Below are 18,948 nucleotides of genomic sequence, written 5' to 3' on the forward strand. Positions count from 1 at the left end.
ACGTAACATTCCAAAAGGGCCATTTCTGGAAACAACGAGGTTAATGACTCAACGTGGAGCCCCCCCCCCCCCCCCTGAAACCAAGAAGGGGGCCTTCACCTCTTCCACAGCGCCGGTACCGTCCAATTAGCGGAGTGCAGCTGACAGCTCTCAATACACAGAGCACACTTCTAGAACAAGCGACGGGCAAAAGAGAAAAAAAAAAAAAAGTCATATCCGCCAGGGTGATAAACATAATGACCCGAGTGGGAGGGCAAGAATGTTGATGACACTTTTCTCCGGCCTAATGAGGTGACACAAACCTTCAGCACACCAATTATGAGAACATTCGGAGAATTCACCAAAACATCACCCTTAAAGCTGAACTCTAGGATGATATACACTCACCGGCCACTTTATTAGGTACACCTGTTTAATTGCTTAGTAACATGAATTGCTAATCAGCCAATCACATGGCAGCAGCTCAATGCATTTAGGAATCTAGATGTGGTGAAGACGACTTGAAGTTCAAACTGAGCATCAGAATGAGGAAGAAAGGTGATTTAGGTGACTTTGAAGGTAGTATGGTTGTTGGTTCCAGGCACGCTGGTCTGAATATTTCAAAAACTGCCGATCTACTGAGATTTCACACAACCGTCTCTCGGGTTTACAGAGAATGGTCCGAAAAAGAGAAAATATCCAGTGAGCGGCAGCTGTGTGGAGGAAAATGCCTTGTTGACATCAGTGGAGAATGAGCAGACTGGTTCTAGATGATAGAAAGGTAATAGGGACTCAAATAACCTCTCGTTACATCCAAGGTATGCAGAATACCATCTCTGAATGCACAGCACATCAAACCTTGAAGCAGATGGGCTACAGCAGCAGAAGACCACACCAGGTGCCACTCCTAGGAACAGGAAACTGAGGCTACAATTCGCACAGGATCACCAAAATTGGACAATAGAAGATTGGAAAAAACGTTGCCTAGTCTGATGAGTCTCGATTTCAGCTGTGACATTCAGATGGTAGGATCAGAATTTGGTGTAATCAACATGAAAGCATAAAATGTCTGCTTTTGGGTTTAATACCGCTTTAAGTGCCTGCAAGAATCTGACTTGATACCGGCAGCCTGCAATCCCTGTACAGCAGAGCTCAGACGAGAGGGTGAAGCAGTACAAGGAGTCAGCTATGCCACAGTGCAAATCGTCTAACAAGGGGCAGGAGAAAAAGAAGAGAAAATGAGAAATGGACATTGTAGATTCTTTAGAAATAGCCCCATAAAGAGCAGACTCACTCAGTCAAGCCCCGCCCACACAGAATGATGGTTCAGACCATGCAGAGCAGTGGTGTCCACTTTAAATATTGGAGGTCCTCAGACACTTCCAGGGGGCTGCACAACAGCAGCGCATTTTCCTGCCATTATGTGCATTGCCTCAAGTTAGGGAAAGGGCTGCACCACAACTCAACACCCAAAGATTCTCGGCAGGCTGGATTTGTTTGCAATTGAATCGCGATTGGTGTCCGAGGTCACAAAGATAAACCCCAGCACTGGTATCAGTGTCCACAATCCTAACCCCCCCCCCAACATCGGGGTCAGTGGTCACAATAGCCGCACCATTATTGATTTTAGTGGTCGCAATAGCCCCCACCCAGCATTGGTGTCAGTGGTGGAAATAATAGCCCCGGCATTGGTGTCGGTGGTGGAAATAATAGCCCCCGGCATTGGCGTCAGCGGTGGAAATAATAGCCCCCGGCATTGGTGTCGGTGGTGGAAATAATAGCCCCCGGCATTGGTGTCGGTGGTGGAAATAATAGCCCCCGGCATTGGTGTCGGTGGTGGAAATAATAGCCCCCGGCATTGGCGTCAGTGGTGGAAATAATAGCCCCCGGTATTGGCGTCAGTGGTGGAAATAATAGCCCCCGGCATTGGCGTCAGTGGTGGAAATAATAGCCCCCGGCATTGGTGTCAGTGGCATCACTGTTACTTAAGGATCCAAGCACTAGACTAGCAATGGTGAATCGCATGCAGACGGTTGGTAGGCCACGTGTTGGATACACTTGATGTACGGAATTGGGTAGGGGTTGCAAGCCTCCATCTACATTATTAGACCAAATCTTATCCTACAATAACTCCATGTGTGTGCGACGCATTCCATCTCCACTTCACAATCGTCCGGCACAGAGCCATCTGTTTCTGCATTCTGCGGCTCCGCAAAAAATTGGCTTCAAGACGGTTTGTCCCATGCACACCGGATGCTTCATAACTAATGTGTAAGTGTAACACTTCCCGATATTACTTCTCATAGAGATCACAGTACTCCTCCTGACGATACCTTCCATCTGCATTACACTTCAGAAAGACGGCACCTTATTTGTTCAGGTATCAGCCAAGATCAGCATCTACTTCCCGGACTGAGACGCTAACATAGAGATGACACGGGATTTGATGGTGTTCACAAATGTCTAACACAGATCAGCCCCAATCAACTGGAAGGCGGCAGAGGCCACCTCTACGATAAGCCAGTGGGAGTCCGAAACGCATCAGAGGGGCATCAGAGGGGCAAGGTACGCTCCTAGCTGAAGCCGTTTTTCACATGCAGATCTTCATGCAGCTGACAGTTTAAAGCGGAGTTCCACTAAAAAGTGGAATTCTGGCTTATCCGTCCCCCCCCTCCAGTGCCACATTTGACACCTTTCAGGGGAGAGGGTGAAACAAGTACCTGTTTTATGACAGGTACCATTCCCTCACTTCCAGGAGACGGGGCCGCTGCTCCGATCTCCCGGAAGTTCATTCCCCTCCTCCTTTCTCCGCCCCAGGACCAATTAGAAAGTGCAGCGTGAAATGCCAGGTAGGGAACCGGCTGTGAAGCTGAAAGGCCAGGAATGGCGGTGGCAGCACCCGACACCCGACCCGAAGATCGACTGCAGTGCCGACATCCCGGGATCCCTGGACAGGTAAGTGTCCTAATATTAATGCGGTAGTTGTAGCTACTGACTTCATTATTTTTTGGGGGGGGCCTCCTCTAAGTGCAGAGAGGAAAAAGAGAAAGGAGGAAAGGAGAGGAAAAGAGAAAGGAGCAAAGGATCAAAAGGAGGAAAGGAGAGAAAAAGAGAAAGGAGCAAAGGATCAAAAGGAGGAAAGGAGAGAAAAAGAGAAAGGAGGAAAGGAGAGAAAAAGAGAAAAAAGGAGGAAAGGAGAGAAAAAGAGAAAAGGAGGAAAGGAGAGAAAAAGAGAAAAGGAGGAAAGGAGAGAAAAAGAGAAAAGGAGGAAAGGAGAGAAAAAGAGAAAAGGAGGAAAGGAGAGAAAAAGAGAAAAGGAGGAAAGGAGAGAAAAAGAGAAAGGAGGAAAGGAGAGGAAAGGAGAGAAAAAGAGAAGAGAGGAAAGGAGAGAAAAAGAGAAAGGAGGAAAGGAGAGAAAAAGAGAAAGGAGGAAAGGAGAGAAAAAGAGAAAGGAGGAAAGGAGAGAAAAAGAGAAAGGAGGAAAGGAGAGAAAAAGAGAAAGGAGGAAAGGAGAGAAAAAGAGAAAGGAGGAAAGGAGAGAAAAAGAGAAAAGGAGGAAAGGAGAGAAAAAGAGAAAAGGAGGAAAGGAGAGAAAAAGAGAAAGGAAAAAAGGAGAAAAAAGGAGGAAAGGAGAGGAAAAGAGAAAGGAGGAAAGGAGAGAAAAGGAGGAAAGGAGAGAAAAGGAGGAAAGGAGAGAAAAGGAGGAAAGGAGAGAAAAAGGAGGAAAAGGAGAGAAAAAGAGAAAAGGAGGAAAGGAGAGAAAAAGAGAAAAGGAGGAAAGGAGAGAAAAAGAGAAAAGGAGGAAAGGAGAGAAAAAGAGAAAAGGAGGAAAGGAGAGAAAAAGAGAAAGGAGGAAAGGAGAGAAAAAGAGAAAAAGGAGGAAAGGAGAGAAAAAGAGAAAAGGAGGAAAGGAGAGAAAAAGAGAAAAGGAGGAAAGGAGAGAAAAAGAGAAAGGAGGAAAGGAGAGAAAAAGAGAAAGGAGGAAAGGAGAGAAAAAGAGAAAGGAGGAAAGGAGAGAAAAAGAGAAAGGAGAGGAAAGGAGAGAAAAAGAGAAAGGAGGAAAGGAGGAAAGGAGAGAAAAAGAAAGGAGGAAAGGAGGGGAAAGGAAAGAAAAAGAGAAAGGGGGAAAGGAGAGGAAAGGAGAGAAAAAGAGAAAGGAGGAAAGAAGAGGAAAGGAGAGAAAAAGAGAAAGGAGGAAAGGAGAGGAAAGGGGAGGAAAGGAGAGAAAAAGAAAGGAGCAAAAAGGAGAGAAAAAGAGAAAAGGAGAAAAAGAGAAAAGGAGAGAAAAAGAGAAAAGGAGGAAAGGAGAGAAAAAGAGAAAGGAGAGGAAAAGAGAAAGGAGCAAAGTATCAAAGGAGGAAAGGAGAGGAAAAGAGAAAGGAGAAAAGGAGAGAAAAAAGGAGGAAAGGAGAAAAGGAGAAAAGGAGAAAAGGAGGAAAGGAGAGAAAAAGAGAAAAGGAGAAAAATAGGAAAGGAGAGAAAAAGAGAAAGGAGGAAAGGAGAGGAAAGGGGAGGAAAGGAGAGGAAAGGGGAGGAAAGGAGAGGAAAGGAGAGAAAAAGAAAGGAGCAAAAAAGGAGAGAAAAAGAAAGAAGCAAAAAAGGAGAGAAAAGGAAAGGAGGAAGAAGGAGAGAAAAAAGAAGGAATGATAGAAAAGAAAGAAGAAGGATTCCCTCTCTCTAGTCCTTACCTTATCCTTTCACTTGATTTAATGTGAAAAATGCTTTATCCTGGGCATTCATGGTCGGAGCAACAACCTGATCCAAGAGAGGTGACCCCCCCCTTACACACACACTATAGGGGCTCCGTTCACATCTAGATGTTTTTCTGCTCTCAGCCTCAGCTCTAAAAAAAAAAAAAAAACACCCAACAAGACAAATCCCATTCATTTCAATGGCCGCTGTTCACATCTGGGCATTCTGTCACCTAAAGCACTACGCCCGTCACTTAAAGAACGTACATGAGCTTTTTTTTTTTTTTTGGCAGAATACAGGCGTGTTAATTCTTTTACATTGGTGACCTTTTGAACTTTAAAACGCCTGTACAAAAACGCCCGAAAAATAGCAATGGCTAGAAGTGAACGGAGTCGCTTTTATTATTGCCGGGTGTTCCGGAGAGATGCACTTCATGCTAACAAGAACGGATGTTGTATTTCCGGTTAGTTCAGGACCTCTCTGGGGTCACTTGATGCATGTATCTGTCCAATGTGATTTATTGCTCTGTGTATGCCGGATACTCTAAAAAAAAGAATTTGGAAAAAAAGAAAGATAGAAAGACCCAATCATCCAGCAAGAGGTAAATGAATAAGCCCATGGGCGGGTAAAACACGTTAGTAGGGTGTAGTACACGCCCCTAGCTGAAGCCTTTTTCCCCACACATAGCAGCAGACAGTTTGAGCGCGGCTCCATTCATTCTTGCCGGATATGGATTATTGATCCGGACGAGCTCAGCTGGAGTATAGACACCTTGTTACAGTCTGGGAGTTGCCGGGTGCTGCATGCGCAGCGCTGCCTTGTTCTAGGATCACAGATCTACCCCTGCTGTAGCCTCTCACCTTGTGACTTCTTACAAAGTACACACTGATCTCTGGAGGGGGGGGGGACTGGGGAAATGCTTCCTCCTGCCTGTAGCAAACTGATGACATCATCTCAGCCCAAGTGAAGTAACTGACTGGAGCTCAGGGACGGCTTTTGAATAAAATGGCCTTTCAAACTGTATAAATGTGACAAGTCATGCAAACTGTGCAAAGGTAAAGCAGATTCTTAAAGCTCAACTGAAGGGTGGGGGGGGGGGGGGGGGACAACTGGTCCATCAAGGAAGGAAGGACTGCGGAATGTTCAAAATTTTGTGTTTTTACCTACAATTTCCTACATTGGTGACTGAGATTTAAAACAGAGAGTGTATGTTATGCTCACTGCAATGTAAAAATGGCGAAAGTTCTAGTGACCCAGTTAAATAATGGGCGAATGTGACATCAGGTGAACACAAGCTTCCATCCAATCAGGGAGGGAGAGAGAGCTCCACTATATTACCAAAAAGTATTGGGACGCATAATATATAGAGATAGAGATGATAGAGATGATAGAGATAGAGATGATAGAGATAGAGATGATAGAGATAGAGATGATAGAGATAGAGATGATAGAGATGATAGAGATGATAGAGATGATAGAGATGATAGAGATGATAGAGATGATAGAGATAGAGATGATAGAGATAGAGATGATAGAGATGATAGAGATAGAGATGATAGAGATAGAGATGATAGAGATAGAGATGATAGAGATAGAGATGATAGAGATAGAGATGATAGAGATAGAGATAGAGACAGAGATGATAGAGATAGAGATAGAGATAGAGATGATAGAGATAGAGATAGAGACAGAGATGATAGAGACAGAGATGATAGAGATAGAGATGATAGAGATAGAAATGATAGAGATGGAGATAGAGATAGAGATGATAGAGATAGAGATGATAGAGATAGAGATAGAGATAGAAATGATAGAGATGGAGATAGAGATAGAGATGATAGAGATAGAGATGATAGAGATGGAGATAGAGATGATAGAGATGATAGAGATGGAGATATATATATCAATAGATCGATAGATAGAGAGCTATACACACACACTTTAATGGCGTCTTAGTCTGTGGGATTCAATATTGGGTTGGCCCACCCTTTGCAGCTATAACAGCTTCAACTCTTCTGGAAGGTAGTCCACAAGGTTTAGAAGTGTGCCTATGGCAATGTTTGACCATTCTTCCAGAAGTGCATTTGTGGGATAAGGCACTGATGTTGGATGAGAAGGCGCCTGGCTCGTAGTTTGCAATCTAATTCATCCCAAAAGGTGTTCTGTCGGGCTGAGGTCAGGACTCTGTGCAGGCCAGTCAAGTTCCTCCACCCCAAACTCGCTCATCCATGTCTTTATGGACCTTGCTTTGTGCACTGGTCCAAATTATTTGGTGGAGCGGGGGGGGGGGGGGATAGTTGGGCTTGGCCCCTTAGTTCCAGTGTAGGGAACTCTTAAGGCGTCAGCATACCAAGATATTCTGGACAATTTCATGCTCCCAACTTTGTGGGAACGGTTTGGAGATGGCCCCTTCCTGTTCCAACATGACTGTGCACCAGTGCACAAAGTAAGGTCCATAAAGACATGGATGAGTGAGTTTGGGGTGGAGGAACTTGACTGTCCTCAACCCGATAAAACATGTAGAACTAACCTAGACTAATTAAAAAGGAAGTAATCAAGATCGATAGAGTTGGTAGACTCTTCCTATACTAAAATTCTATTCAAAAGGTCAACGGTTTCCAAAGTGAATGACTTTAGGGACATGGAGGACCTCACTGCTACGTGACACCTGGCAACGCTTTGTGTACACAGATGTTTATCTTCAAGAGGTCTGGCAACCTGGCTGACCTCCTGAACTTAGTCCTCTTCCCCGGGGCGAGAGGCTATAGCTTTCTCTTTTTAAATACCTGTTCTTCTCCTTCTGTACAAAGGACATTTGATCCTTCCTCTATTTGTACCCTTCATGACTACCTCCTATTCTTCTCCCTCCTTCTCCCTCTCCCTTCTACTTCCCACCCCATTTACCTGTCTCAGTTCGGGGCGCTATATTTCCTACAGATATGTGAACATCTTGGTATGCATGAGCTCAATCCCTTTGCCCTCATTCTGGGTCCAATTGGCCACCGGGAGGCGCACTTCCCAGTACAAACGTATCATTTTGTTGAATTATAGTTGCATAGCTTCAAGCACACAAGTCTATGGTATTGGTTTCTTTTACTATTGCGCTATCTGCCAAACGGGCTGTATACATTGCGACCATTTTCATATTCAATTTGCTTCATTTCTCCATTGTTTGACTGTGACTTCCGTAAAAGAATTACAAAAAAAATATATATATTTTTATATATATATATTTTTTTTTTTTTTTTTAATAATAATAATATTAATTGGTCAAATAGGCAATTGTTTACGGTACTAAGCAAAAAGGAGGCGTGTAAACACTGTAATGGCCTTAAATGGTATTTCCAGTAAACTGCAAGTAGAATCTTTTCATGTTAAGATCAAGTGTTTGGTCGGCCAATCAGAAACTCCTCCAGTTTTACTTACTGGTAGTACTATGTGTACAAAGGAAAGTTTTTGTTGCTGCCAAGTAGAAAGTTATTATGAAGGGACAGGTCTAGAAGATCGTACGCATGCATGGAGATCATCTACAGTGCCTTGCAAAAATATTCATCCCCCTTGGCTTTTTATCTATTTTGTTACATTACAGCCTTTAGTTCAATGTTTTTTTTTTAATCTGAATTATATGTGATGGATCAGAACACAATAGTCTAAGTTGGTGAAGTAAAATTACAAAAATATATATATAAAACTATTTTTCAGAAATAAAAAACTGATAATTGGCATGTGCGTATGTATTCACCCCCTTTTGTTATGAAGCCCATAAAAAGCTCTGGTGCAACCAATTACCTTCAGAAGTCACATCATTAGTGAAATGATGTCCACCTGTGTGCAATCTAAGTGTCACATGATCTGTCATTACATATACACACCTTTTTGAAAGGCCCCAGAGGCTGCAACACCTAAGCAAGAGGCACCACTAACCAAACACTGCCATGAAGACCAAGGAACTCTCCAAACATGTAAGGGACAATGTTCCCAGGTCTGTATACATGCTGTGTCCATTATGAGGGGTTCCCACCATCCCTGCTGGATTTTATATTTTGAAATATTTAACAGAAGTAGCTAAAAAAAAAAAAAAAAAAAAAAAAAAACACACACACAAAAGTGGTCGGAGACACTAAAGAAAACCCCAGGTGGACAAGAACAGGGTCAGGAACAATGGTCAGAAGATCTCACTTTGGGACCATCAGGACATATAAGAACCGGGGCTGACATGCCAGGTTGCAGTTATAAGTAAACTATCCGTTCTGGGTGGACTGACCCCGACCGGTCATGTTTTCCACCCCTTATTACTGCTGAACTCCACCAGCCCTGTGACTCAGGTATAGAGTGCGGCATGAATGATCTGTAATGATCCGGCGGCTGCGGGCGGACAGAATGAAACGAGGGTGGAGGCGCTCCACAATGCCGCCCAATTCTTAGGCTGTCCACTACAAGTAGGGAACTCTGCACCCAAAACAAAACTCATCAACAAGAAACGTTACCTCACAGACATCCACGCAATGACACCGCTGCATATTTTCTTCTAAGCCAAAAAAAATGCGTTCCTGTAGCTCAGAGCAAATTAACTTAATCAGCATACTTTATCTGAGTGCCTGCCATAGCTGACATTCCTTTTGAAAACGCTAAAAGTTCCCGGCTCCATCTCAGAGTATCAGATGTCGCCTAGACCAGGGGTTTCCAAACTTTCTAATCAGGGGGCCAGTTTACTGTCCTTCAGACTTTAGGAGGACCAGACTCCAATGGGAGTAGAAAAGGTCCCCACATCAGCGGGAGGAATTGTGCCCTGTTGAGGTCAGTGGGAGGAATTGCGCTCCATCATTGGTCCCAATTGTTGGTGTCTGTGGGAGGATTTGTGCCCCCATTGCTGAGGTCATTGGGGGAGGGGGGGAGGGAGTTGTGCCCTATCATTGGTAGGAGTTGAGGAGTTGTGCCCCATCATTGAGGTCATTGGGAGGAATTGTGGCCCTATCTTTGGTGTCAGTGGCAGGAGTTGTGCCCCATCGTTGGTGTCATTGGGCCCAATTGTTGGTGTCATTAGGAGGAATTCTGCCCTATTGTTGATGTCATGGGGGGGGGGGGGGAGTTGTGTCCCATCATTGGTAGTTGTGCCCCATCGTTGATGTCATTGGGAGGAATTGTGGCCCCATCTTTGGTGTCATTGGGGGGGGGGGGGGGGGGGGAGTTGTGCCCTATCATTGGTAGGAGTTGAGGAGTTGTGCCCCATCGTTGAGGTCATTGGGAGGAATTGTGGCCCTATCTTTGGTGTCAGTGGCAGGAGTTGTGCCCCATCGTTGGTGTCATTGGCCCCAATTGTTGATGTCATTGGGGGGGGGAGTTGTGTCCCATCATTGGTAGTTGTTCCCGATCGTTTATGTAATTGGGAGGAATTGTGGCCCCATCTTTGGTGTCATTTGGGGGGGGGGGAGTTGTGTCCCATCATTGGTAGTTGTTCCCGATCGTTGATGTAATTGGGAGGAATTGTGGCCCCATCTTTGGTGTCAGTGGTAGTTGTGCCCCAATCAATGGTGTAATTGGGCCCAAATGTACCCCATTGTTGATGTCATTGGGGGGAGTTGTGTCCCATCATTGATGTCATTGGGAGGAATTGTGCCCCCATCTTTTTTGTCATGGCGGGGGGGGGGGGGGGGGGGGGGGAGTTGTGCCCCACCCATCGTTGATGTCATTGGGAGGAATTGTGGCCCCATCTTTGGTGTTAGTGGTAGGAGTTGTGCCCCATCGTTGATGTCATTGGGCCCAATTGTTGGTGTCATTGGGAGGAACTGTGCCCCATCTTTGGTGTTACAGGGAGAGGAATTATGCCCCAAGGGCTAGATAAAAGCAAGCAAAGGGCCGCAGTATGGAGACCACTGGCCTACACAATGCATTCACCTGCTTTTCTCTGTACAGGTTTATGGGGGGGACACAATGCATTCACCTGCTTTTCTCTGTACAGGTTTATGGGGGGGACACAATGCATTCACCTGCTTTTCTCTGTACAGGTTTATGGGGGGGGGGGACACAATACATTCACCTGCTTTTCTCTGTACAGGTTTATGGGGGGGGGGGGACACAATGCATTCACCTGCTTTTCTCTGTACAGGTTTATGGGGGGGGGGACACACAATGCATTCACCTGCTTTTCTCTGTACAGGTTTATGGGGGGGGGGACACACAATGCATTCACCTGCTTTTCTCTGTACAGGTTTATGGGGGGGGGGACACAATGCATTCACCTGCTTTTCTCTGTACAGGTTTATGGGGGGGGGACACACAATGCATTCACCTGCTTTTCTCTGTACAGGTTTATGGGGGGGGGGACACACAATGCATTCACCTGCTTTTCTCTGTACAGGTTTATGGGGGGGGGGACACACAATGCATTCACCTGCTTTTCTCTGTACAGGTTTATGGGGGGGGGGACACACAATGCATTCACCTGCTTTTCTCTGTACAGGTTTATGGGGGGGGGACACACAATGCATTCACCTGCTTTTCTCTGTACAGGTTTATGGGGGGGGACACAATGCATTCACCTGCTTTTCTCTGTACAGGTTTATGGGGGGGGGACACAATGCATTCACCTGCTTTTCTCTGTACAGGTTTATGGGGGGGGGGACACAATGCATTCACCTGCTTTTCTCTGTACAGGTTTATGGGGGGGGGGACACACAATGCATTCACCTGCTTTTCTCTGTACAGGTTTATGGGGGGGGACACACAATGCATTCACCTGCTTTTCTGTGTACAGGTTTATTGGGGGGGACACAATGCATTCACCTGCTTTTCTGTGTACAGGTTTATGGGGGGGGGGATATTATAGAACCTATTTGGAGAGCAACATTGACTGCCAAAGCTGACTTCTGCTTCTGGAAATGCCATTCAACTCGCTGCCACGATCGAGCAAATGTTCTAGATCAGCCACTAAAATGATACAATCCAGAGACAGCATTTTGAAAAGCATGTCAGAAAACTACATTTCATAGAAAATTCCATAAAAAGCATCACTGCGATCCTCCTCAGCAAATTGTAAAAAAGCCAACGCTGGGCAAAGATTCATTACAATAAACCGGAGCACAGGAAGTTCTTCCTACTAAAAAGAAGGAAGACGCCAATATTACGGGGTGTGATGGGTGTAAAGTGGGGCACTCACCTCGAACACACAGAAGAGACATGGCCTCCGTCTGGGGGGAGTCACTCGGTGGGAGGGCATGAGGCGAATAGGGCAGTCCTGAGGAAGAATACATTGGGGTTAATAGCTGGAAGTGACTTCCAAGTCACCTGGCAAAAGCAAAGCACTAGGAGAAGAATTACACAAAACAGAAGACAGGGAGAGCAGGAAGGAGGAGAGAAGAAACACAAAACACGGGAGAGGAATAAAAACAGAGTGGGGAGAATAGAGAGGTGGAGAACCAAGGTGTTGGTGGTGGGCGGGGGGGGCCCAGAGAGGAGAGCAGAGGGGGAACAACAACTAAGCGGGGAGAGCAGAGGGGGGGGGGGAGACAACTGAGCGGGGAGAGCAGAGAAGGGGGGGGACAACTGAGCGGGGAGAGCAGAGGAGGGGAACGACAACTGAGCGGGGAGAGCAGGGGGGGGGACGAAGACAACTTAGCGGGGAGAGCAGGGAGGGGGGGGGGCGAAGACATTGAGCGGGGAGAGCAGAAGGGAACGAGAACTGAGCGGGGAGAGCAGAAAGGGGGGGGCAACTGAGCGGGGAGAGCGGGGGGGGGACGAGAACTGAGCGGGGAGAGCGGGGGGGGGACGAGAACTGAGCGGGGAAAGCAGAAAAGGGGAGTAACTGAGCGGGGAGAGCAGAGGGGGGGGTGACAACTGAGCGGGGAGAGCAGAAGGGAACGAGAACTGAGCGGGGAGACAACTGAGAGGGGAGAGCAGAGGGGGTGGGGGACGACAACTGAGCGGGGAGAGCAGGGGGGGGGGGGGACAACTGAGCATGGGGGGGGACGACAACTGAGCGGGGAGAGCAGGGGGGGGGACAACTGAGCATGGGAGGGGGGGGACGACAACTGAGCGGGGAGAGCAGAGAGGGGGGGGGAACGACAACTGAGCAGGGAGAGCAGAGGTGAGGGGGAACGACAACTGAGCGTGGAGAGCAGGGGGGGGGGGGGATGACAACTGAGCGGGGAGAGCGGGGGGGGGGCAGAAACGACAACTGAGCGGGGAGAGCAGGGAGAGTAGAGGGGGGGGCCAACTGAGCGGGAAGAGCGGGGGGGACGGCAACTGAGCGAGGAGAGCATGGGGGGGGGCGACAACTGAGCGAGGAGGGCAGGGGGGGCGACAACTGAGCGAGGAGGGCGGGGGGGGGGCGACAACTGAGCGAGGAGGGCGGGGGGGGGCGACAACTGAGCGAGGAGGGCGGGGGGGGGCGACAACTGAGCGAGGAGGGCAGGGGGGGGCGACAACTGAGCGAGGAGGGCAGGGGGGGGCGACAACTGAGCGAGGAGGGCAGGGGGGGGCGACAACTGAGCGAGGAGGGCAGGGGGGGGCGACAACTGAGCGAGGAGGGCAGGGGGGGCGACAACTGAGCGAGGAGGGCAGGGGGGGCGACAACTGAGCGAGGAGGGCAGGGGGGGCGACAACTGAGCGAGGAGGGCAGGGGGGGCGACAACTGAGCGAGGAGGGCAGGGGGGGCGACAACTGAGCGAGGAGGGCAGGGGGGACGACAACTGAGCGAGGAGGGCAGGGGGGACGACAACTGAGCGAGGAGGGCAGGGGGGGGGCGACAACTGAGCGAAAAGAGCATGAGGGGGGGACGACAACTGAGCGAGGAGAGCATAGGGGGGGGCGACAACTGAGCGAGGAGAGCATAGGGGGGGGCGACAACTGAGCGAGGAGAGCATAGGGGGGGGACGACAACTGAGCGAGGAGAGCATAGGGGGGGACGACAACTGAGCGAGGAGAGCATAGGGGGGGACGACAACTGAGCGAGGAGAGCATAGGGGGGGACGACAACTGAGCGAGGAGAGCATAGGGGGGGGACGACAACTGAGCGAGGAGAGCATAGGGGGGGACGACAACTGAGCGAGGAGAGCATAGGGGGGGACGACAACTGAGCGAGGAGAGCATAGGGGGGGACGACAACTGAGCGAGGAGAGCATAGGGGGGGACGACAACTGAGCGAGGAGAGCATAGGGGGGGACGACAACTGTGCGAGGAGAGCATAGGGGGGGACGACAACTCAGCGAGGAGAGCATAGGGGCGGACGACAACTCAGCGAGGAGAGCATAGGGGGGACGACAACTGAGCGGGGAGAGCATAGGGGGGGGCGACAACTGAGCGGGGAGAGCAGAGGGGGGGGACGACAACTAAGCGGGGTGAGCAGAGAAAAGAGGGTGAAGAAAAGTGGACAGACTACAGGATGATCAGCTCTCAGAATAAACAGAGACAAGTGACGGGTAACAGAAGTACACACAGGGGGAACAACTTCTTAAAAAGTATTAATATAAGTAAAAAGGACAGCAAGTGCCATGAAGAGTGACGCGGTGCGGGGTAGAGGGGTGGAGGGGTGGAGGGGTGGAGGGGTGGAGGGGGTAGAGGGGTGGAGGGGGTAGAGGGGTGGAGGGGTGGAGGGGTGGAGGGGTGGAGGGGGTGGAGGGGTAGAGGGGTAGAGGCGGACAAGGGAAGATGATCTCCTAATAAAGGAGGAGATCGGAATGGGGAAGGAACAATGATGAATGGCTGTGACCAGCAGCATTGCGTGTTGTGAATCAGCAGAGAATAGTAGAGTACCCACAGAAAGCAAGGAAGGGGTTAATAAAAAGCCAGGTGAAGTAGGAGAGGAGAGGAGAGGAGTATGGAGGAAATAGAGAGCGGGAATAATAACTGAATAATGGGATGTGCATGAAGAAGTTTCCGGTGCAGATGGGACACGGAGAGAAGGATGGAAGGGGGACCCGGACAGGGGTGGGTGACATGTCATAGGGGTAACAGATGAGGAGGAAGTACGGGGTCCATACAGGAGGAAGGACACAGGGGTATTAGTAGAGGTAGCGGGGGGGTCCATACAGGAGGAGGGACACAGGGGTATTAGTAGAGGTAGCGGGGGGGTCCATACAGGAGGAGGGACACAGGGGTATTAGTAGTGGTAGTGGGGGGGGGGGGTCCATACAAGAGGAAGGACACAGGGCTATTAGTAGAGATAGCGGGGGGGGGGGTCCATACAGGAGGAGGGACAAAGGGGTATTAGTAGAGGTAGAGGGGGGGTCCATACAGGAGGAAGGACACAGGGGTATTAGTAGTGGTAGCGGGGGGGGGGGGTTCCATACAAGAGGAAGGACACAGGGCTATTAGTAGAGATAGCGGGGGGGGTCCATACAGGAGGAGGGACAAAGGGGTATTAGTAGAGGTAGCGGGGGGGGTCCATACAGAAAGAAGGACACAGGGGTATTAGTAGTGGTAGTGGGGGGGGGGGTTCCATACAAGAGGAAGGACACAGGGCTATTAGTAGAGATAGCGGGGGGGGGTCCATACAGGAGGAGGGACAAAGGGGTATTAGTAGAGGTAGCGGGGGGGGGGGTCCATTCAGGAGGAAGGACACAGGGGTATTAGTAGAGGTAGAGGGGGGGTCCATACAGGAGGAGGGACATAGGGGTATTAGTAGAGGTAGCGGGGGGGGGGGGTTCCATACAAGAGGAAGGACACAGGGATAATAGTAGAGGTAGCGGGGGGGGGTCCATACAGGAGGAGGGACAAAGGGGTATTAGTAGAGGTAGCGGGGGGGGGGTCCATACAGGAGGAAGGACACAGGGGTATTAGTAGTGGTAGCGGGGGGGGGGTCCATTCAGGAGGAAGGACACAGGGGTATTAGTAGAGGTAGCGGGGGGGGGTCCATACAGGAGGAAGGACACAGGGGTATTAGTAGAGGTAGAGGGGGGGTCCATACAGGAGGAGGGACATAGGGGTATTAGTAGAGGTAGCGGGGGGGGGGTTCCATACAAGAGGAAGGACACAGGGATAATAGTAGAGGTAGCGGGGGGGGGTCCATACAGGAGGAGGGACAAAGGGGTATTAGTAGAGGTAGCGGGGGGGGGGGGGGGTCCATACAGGAGGAGGGACAAAGGGGTATTAGTAGAGGTAGTGGGGGGAGGGTCCATACAGGAGGAAGGACACAGGGGTATTAGTAGAGGTAGCGGGGGGGGTCCATACAGGAGGAAGGACATAGGGGTATTAGTAGAGGCAGCGGGAGGCCCAGTATAGAGACAGGTCTTGCATAACCAAGGTGAAAGCTGATGACCATTGGTAGGATCAGTGGGGGGTACGAGGACATGAAGTGGGGGGTACGATGATGACATGAAGTGGGGGGGTACGATGATGGCATGCAGTGGGGGGGTACGAGGACATGCAGTGGGGGGGGGTACGAGGACATGCAGTGGGGGGGGTACGAGGACATGCAGTGGGGGGGGTACGAGGACATGCAGTGGGGGGGGTACGAGGACATGCAGTGGGGGGGGTACGAGGACATGCAGTGGGGGGGGTACGAGGACATGCAGTGGGGGGGGGTACGAGGACATGAAGTGGGGGGGGTACGAGGACATGAAGTGGGGGGGGTACGAGGACATGAAGTGGGGGGGGTACGAGGACATGAAGTGGGGGGGGTACGAGGACATGAAGTGGGGGGGGTACGAGGACATGAAGTGGGGGGGTACGAGGACATGAAGTGGGGGGGGTACGAGGACATGAAGTGGGGGGGGTACGAGGACATGAAGTGGGGGGGGGTACGAGGACATGAAGTGGGGGGGGGTACGAGGACATGCAGTGGGGGGGTACGAGGACATGCAGTGGGGGGGTACGAGGACATGCAGTGGGGGGGTACGAGGACATGCAGTGGGGGGGTACGAGGACATGCAGTGGGGGGGTACGAGGACATGCAGTGGGGGGGGTACGAGGACATGCAGTGGGGGGGGTACGAGGACATGCAGTGGGGGGGGTACGAGGACATGCAGTGGGGGGGGTACGAGGACATGCAGTGGGGGGGTACGAGGACATGCAGTGGGGGGGGTACGAGGACATGCAGTGGGGGGGTACGAGGACATGCAGTGGGGGGGTACGAGGACATTAAGTGGGGGGTACGAGGACATTAAGTGGGGGGTACGAGGACATTAAGTGGGGGGGTACGAGGACATGAAGTGGGGGGTACGAGGACATGAAGTGGGGGGGTACGAGGACATGAAGTGGGGGGGTACGAGGACATGAAGTGGGGGGTACGAGGACATGAAGTGGGGGGGTACGAGGACATGAAGTGGGGGGGTACGAGGACATGCAGTGGGGGGGTACGAGGACATGCAGTGGGGGGGTACGAGGACATGAAGTGGGGGGGTACGAGGACATGCAGTGGGGGGGTACGAGGACATGAAGTGGGGGGTACGAGGACATGAAGTGGGGGGTACGAGGACATGCAGTGGGGGGTACGAGGACATGAAGTGGGGGGTACGAGGACATGAAGTGGGGGGGTACGAGGACATGAAGTGGGGGGTACGAGGACATGAAGTGGGGGGTACGAGGACATGAAGTGGGGGGGTACGGGGGGTACGAGGACATGAAGTGGGGGGTACGAGGACATGAAGTGGGGGGTACGAGGACATGAAGTGGGGGGTACGAGGACATGAAGTGGGGGGTACGAGGACATGAAGTGGGGTAAACAGGTGTCATCAGATAATTACGGGGGTCTGCACAGAGGTAGGACACCATGAATGATAAGTAGAAGAATGAACAAAGGGAGTCGACAAAAAAAAAAAAAAAGGGGGACGACTTTTGTAACCAAAATGACAGCGGATGTATGATAGAGCAAAGCCAATGGGGGGGATAAAGGGGTGTAATGACATAATAAGGATAACAGGTGATGGATATCAGTAGAGAACAGTAAGGGATCTATACAGAGGGGGGGGGGGTGGACACAGGACAACAGGGGTATCAGGCGAACCATATTAGAGGGGGGGGGGTGTCAGTATAGAGACTGGACTTATGTAACCAGGATGACGGCTGATGGGCACTAGAGGAGGAGGTGGTGAGAGGTTGATGGCTATCAGTGGGGGGGGGGGGGGGTATACAGAATGAATGGAGGGGTGACAGGTGACAGGTCAGGACTGATGTGAAGGTACAATATGTAAAGCGCAGTGTAAATTGTCGGCTCTATATAAATCCCAGTAATAAATCGATAACATGGGGGGGGGGGGTGAAGTATCCGGTACTGACCCGGGAGAGGAGAGGGGGGGGGGGGGGGGGGAAGGAAGTGTATGGAGTGCAGGATCTGGAGGGGGCAGAGGGGAAGAAGATATGGGGGAGGGGAGATGGGAGTGCAGGAAAGTAGAGAGCAGTTCAGGTCGGGGGGGAGGAGATTTAGCAGAGCCTGTCCATGTACAAAGTGAGGGAAAGGAGGGGGGAAAGAGGAGTACAGCACAGGTGATGGGAGTGCAGGACAGGTGAGAGGGAGAACACAACAGACAGACAACGGATGGATGTAACACTAGGTGATGGGAGTGCAGGATTTGGTAGGGATCAGGGTGGTGAATTATCAGAGCCAGTCAATAGAAGAAGACAGGGAAGGGAGGAGGAGAGGAGTGCAGGACAGGTATGAGGGGGGGGGTGAAGGACAGGTATGAGGGGGGGTGAAGGACAGGTATGAGGGGGGGGTGAAGGACAGGTATGAGGGGGGGGTGAAGGACAGGTATGAGGGGGGGGTGAAGGACAGGTATGAGGGGGGGGTGAAGGACAGGTATGAGGGGGGGGTGAAGGACAGGTATGAGGGGGGGGGTGAAGGACAAGTATGAGGGGGGGGGGTGAAGGACAGGTATGAGGGGGGGTGAAGGACAGGTATGAGGGGGGGTGAAGGACAGGTATGAGGGGGGGGTGAAGGACAGGTATGAGGGGGGGGGTGAAGGACAGGTATGAGGGGGGGGGTGAAGGACAGGTATGAGGGGGGGGTGAAGGACAGGTATGAGGGGGGGGTGAAGGACAGGTATGAGGGGGGGGTGAAGGACAGGTATGAGGGGGGGGTGAAGGACAGGTATGAGGAGGGGGTGAAGGACAGGTATGAGGAGGGGGTGAAGGACAGGTATGAGGAGGGGGTGAAGGACAGGTATGAGGAGGGGGGAGGTGAAGGACAGGTATGAGGGGAAGCATAACAGACAATGCAAGACCAGGTTATTGGGGGTGTTGCAGGACAAGTGACTTGGTGGGGGTTGGTGTAGGACAGGTGACAGCAGAGGGGGGCAGATACGGGACAGGTGGCGGGGGGGATATACAGGACAGGTGACAGCA

The 18,948-nt window shown here is 50.7% G+C and overlaps 1 protein-coding gene and 1 long non-coding RNA gene across 2 annotated transcripts in view; one reads left to right on the forward strand and one right to left on the reverse strand.

The window, feature by feature from the left end:
- Positions 1–18,948, reverse strand: part of LOC141130885 (protein unc-13 homolog B-like) — a gene marked incomplete in the record, with an annotated part of 525,591 nt that overhangs the window by 503,823 nt on the left and 2,820 nt on the right. The window contains 1 exon segment of the mRNA XM_073618170.1: positions 11,828–11,905. Coding sequence (XP_073474271.1) covers positions 11,828–11,849 — 22 coding nt within the window.
- LOC141130917 (uncharacterized) overlaps positions 18,048–18,948 on the forward strand; it is a 50,916-nt gene continuing 50,015 nt past the window's right edge. Inside the window, exon 1 of the long non-coding RNA XR_012242561.1 lies at positions 18,048–18,110. This is a non-coding gene — a long non-coding RNA (uncharacterized lncRNA). The remainder of the gene's footprint in view (positions 18,111–18,948) is intronic.

This window comes from Aquarana catesbeiana, linkage group LG01 (assembly GCF_042186555.1).
Source record: "Aquarana catesbeiana isolate 2022-GZ linkage group LG01, ASM4218655v1, whole genome shotgun sequence".
Lineage (NCBI taxonomy): Eukaryota > Metazoa > Chordata > Amphibia > Anura > Ranidae > Aquarana > Aquarana catesbeiana.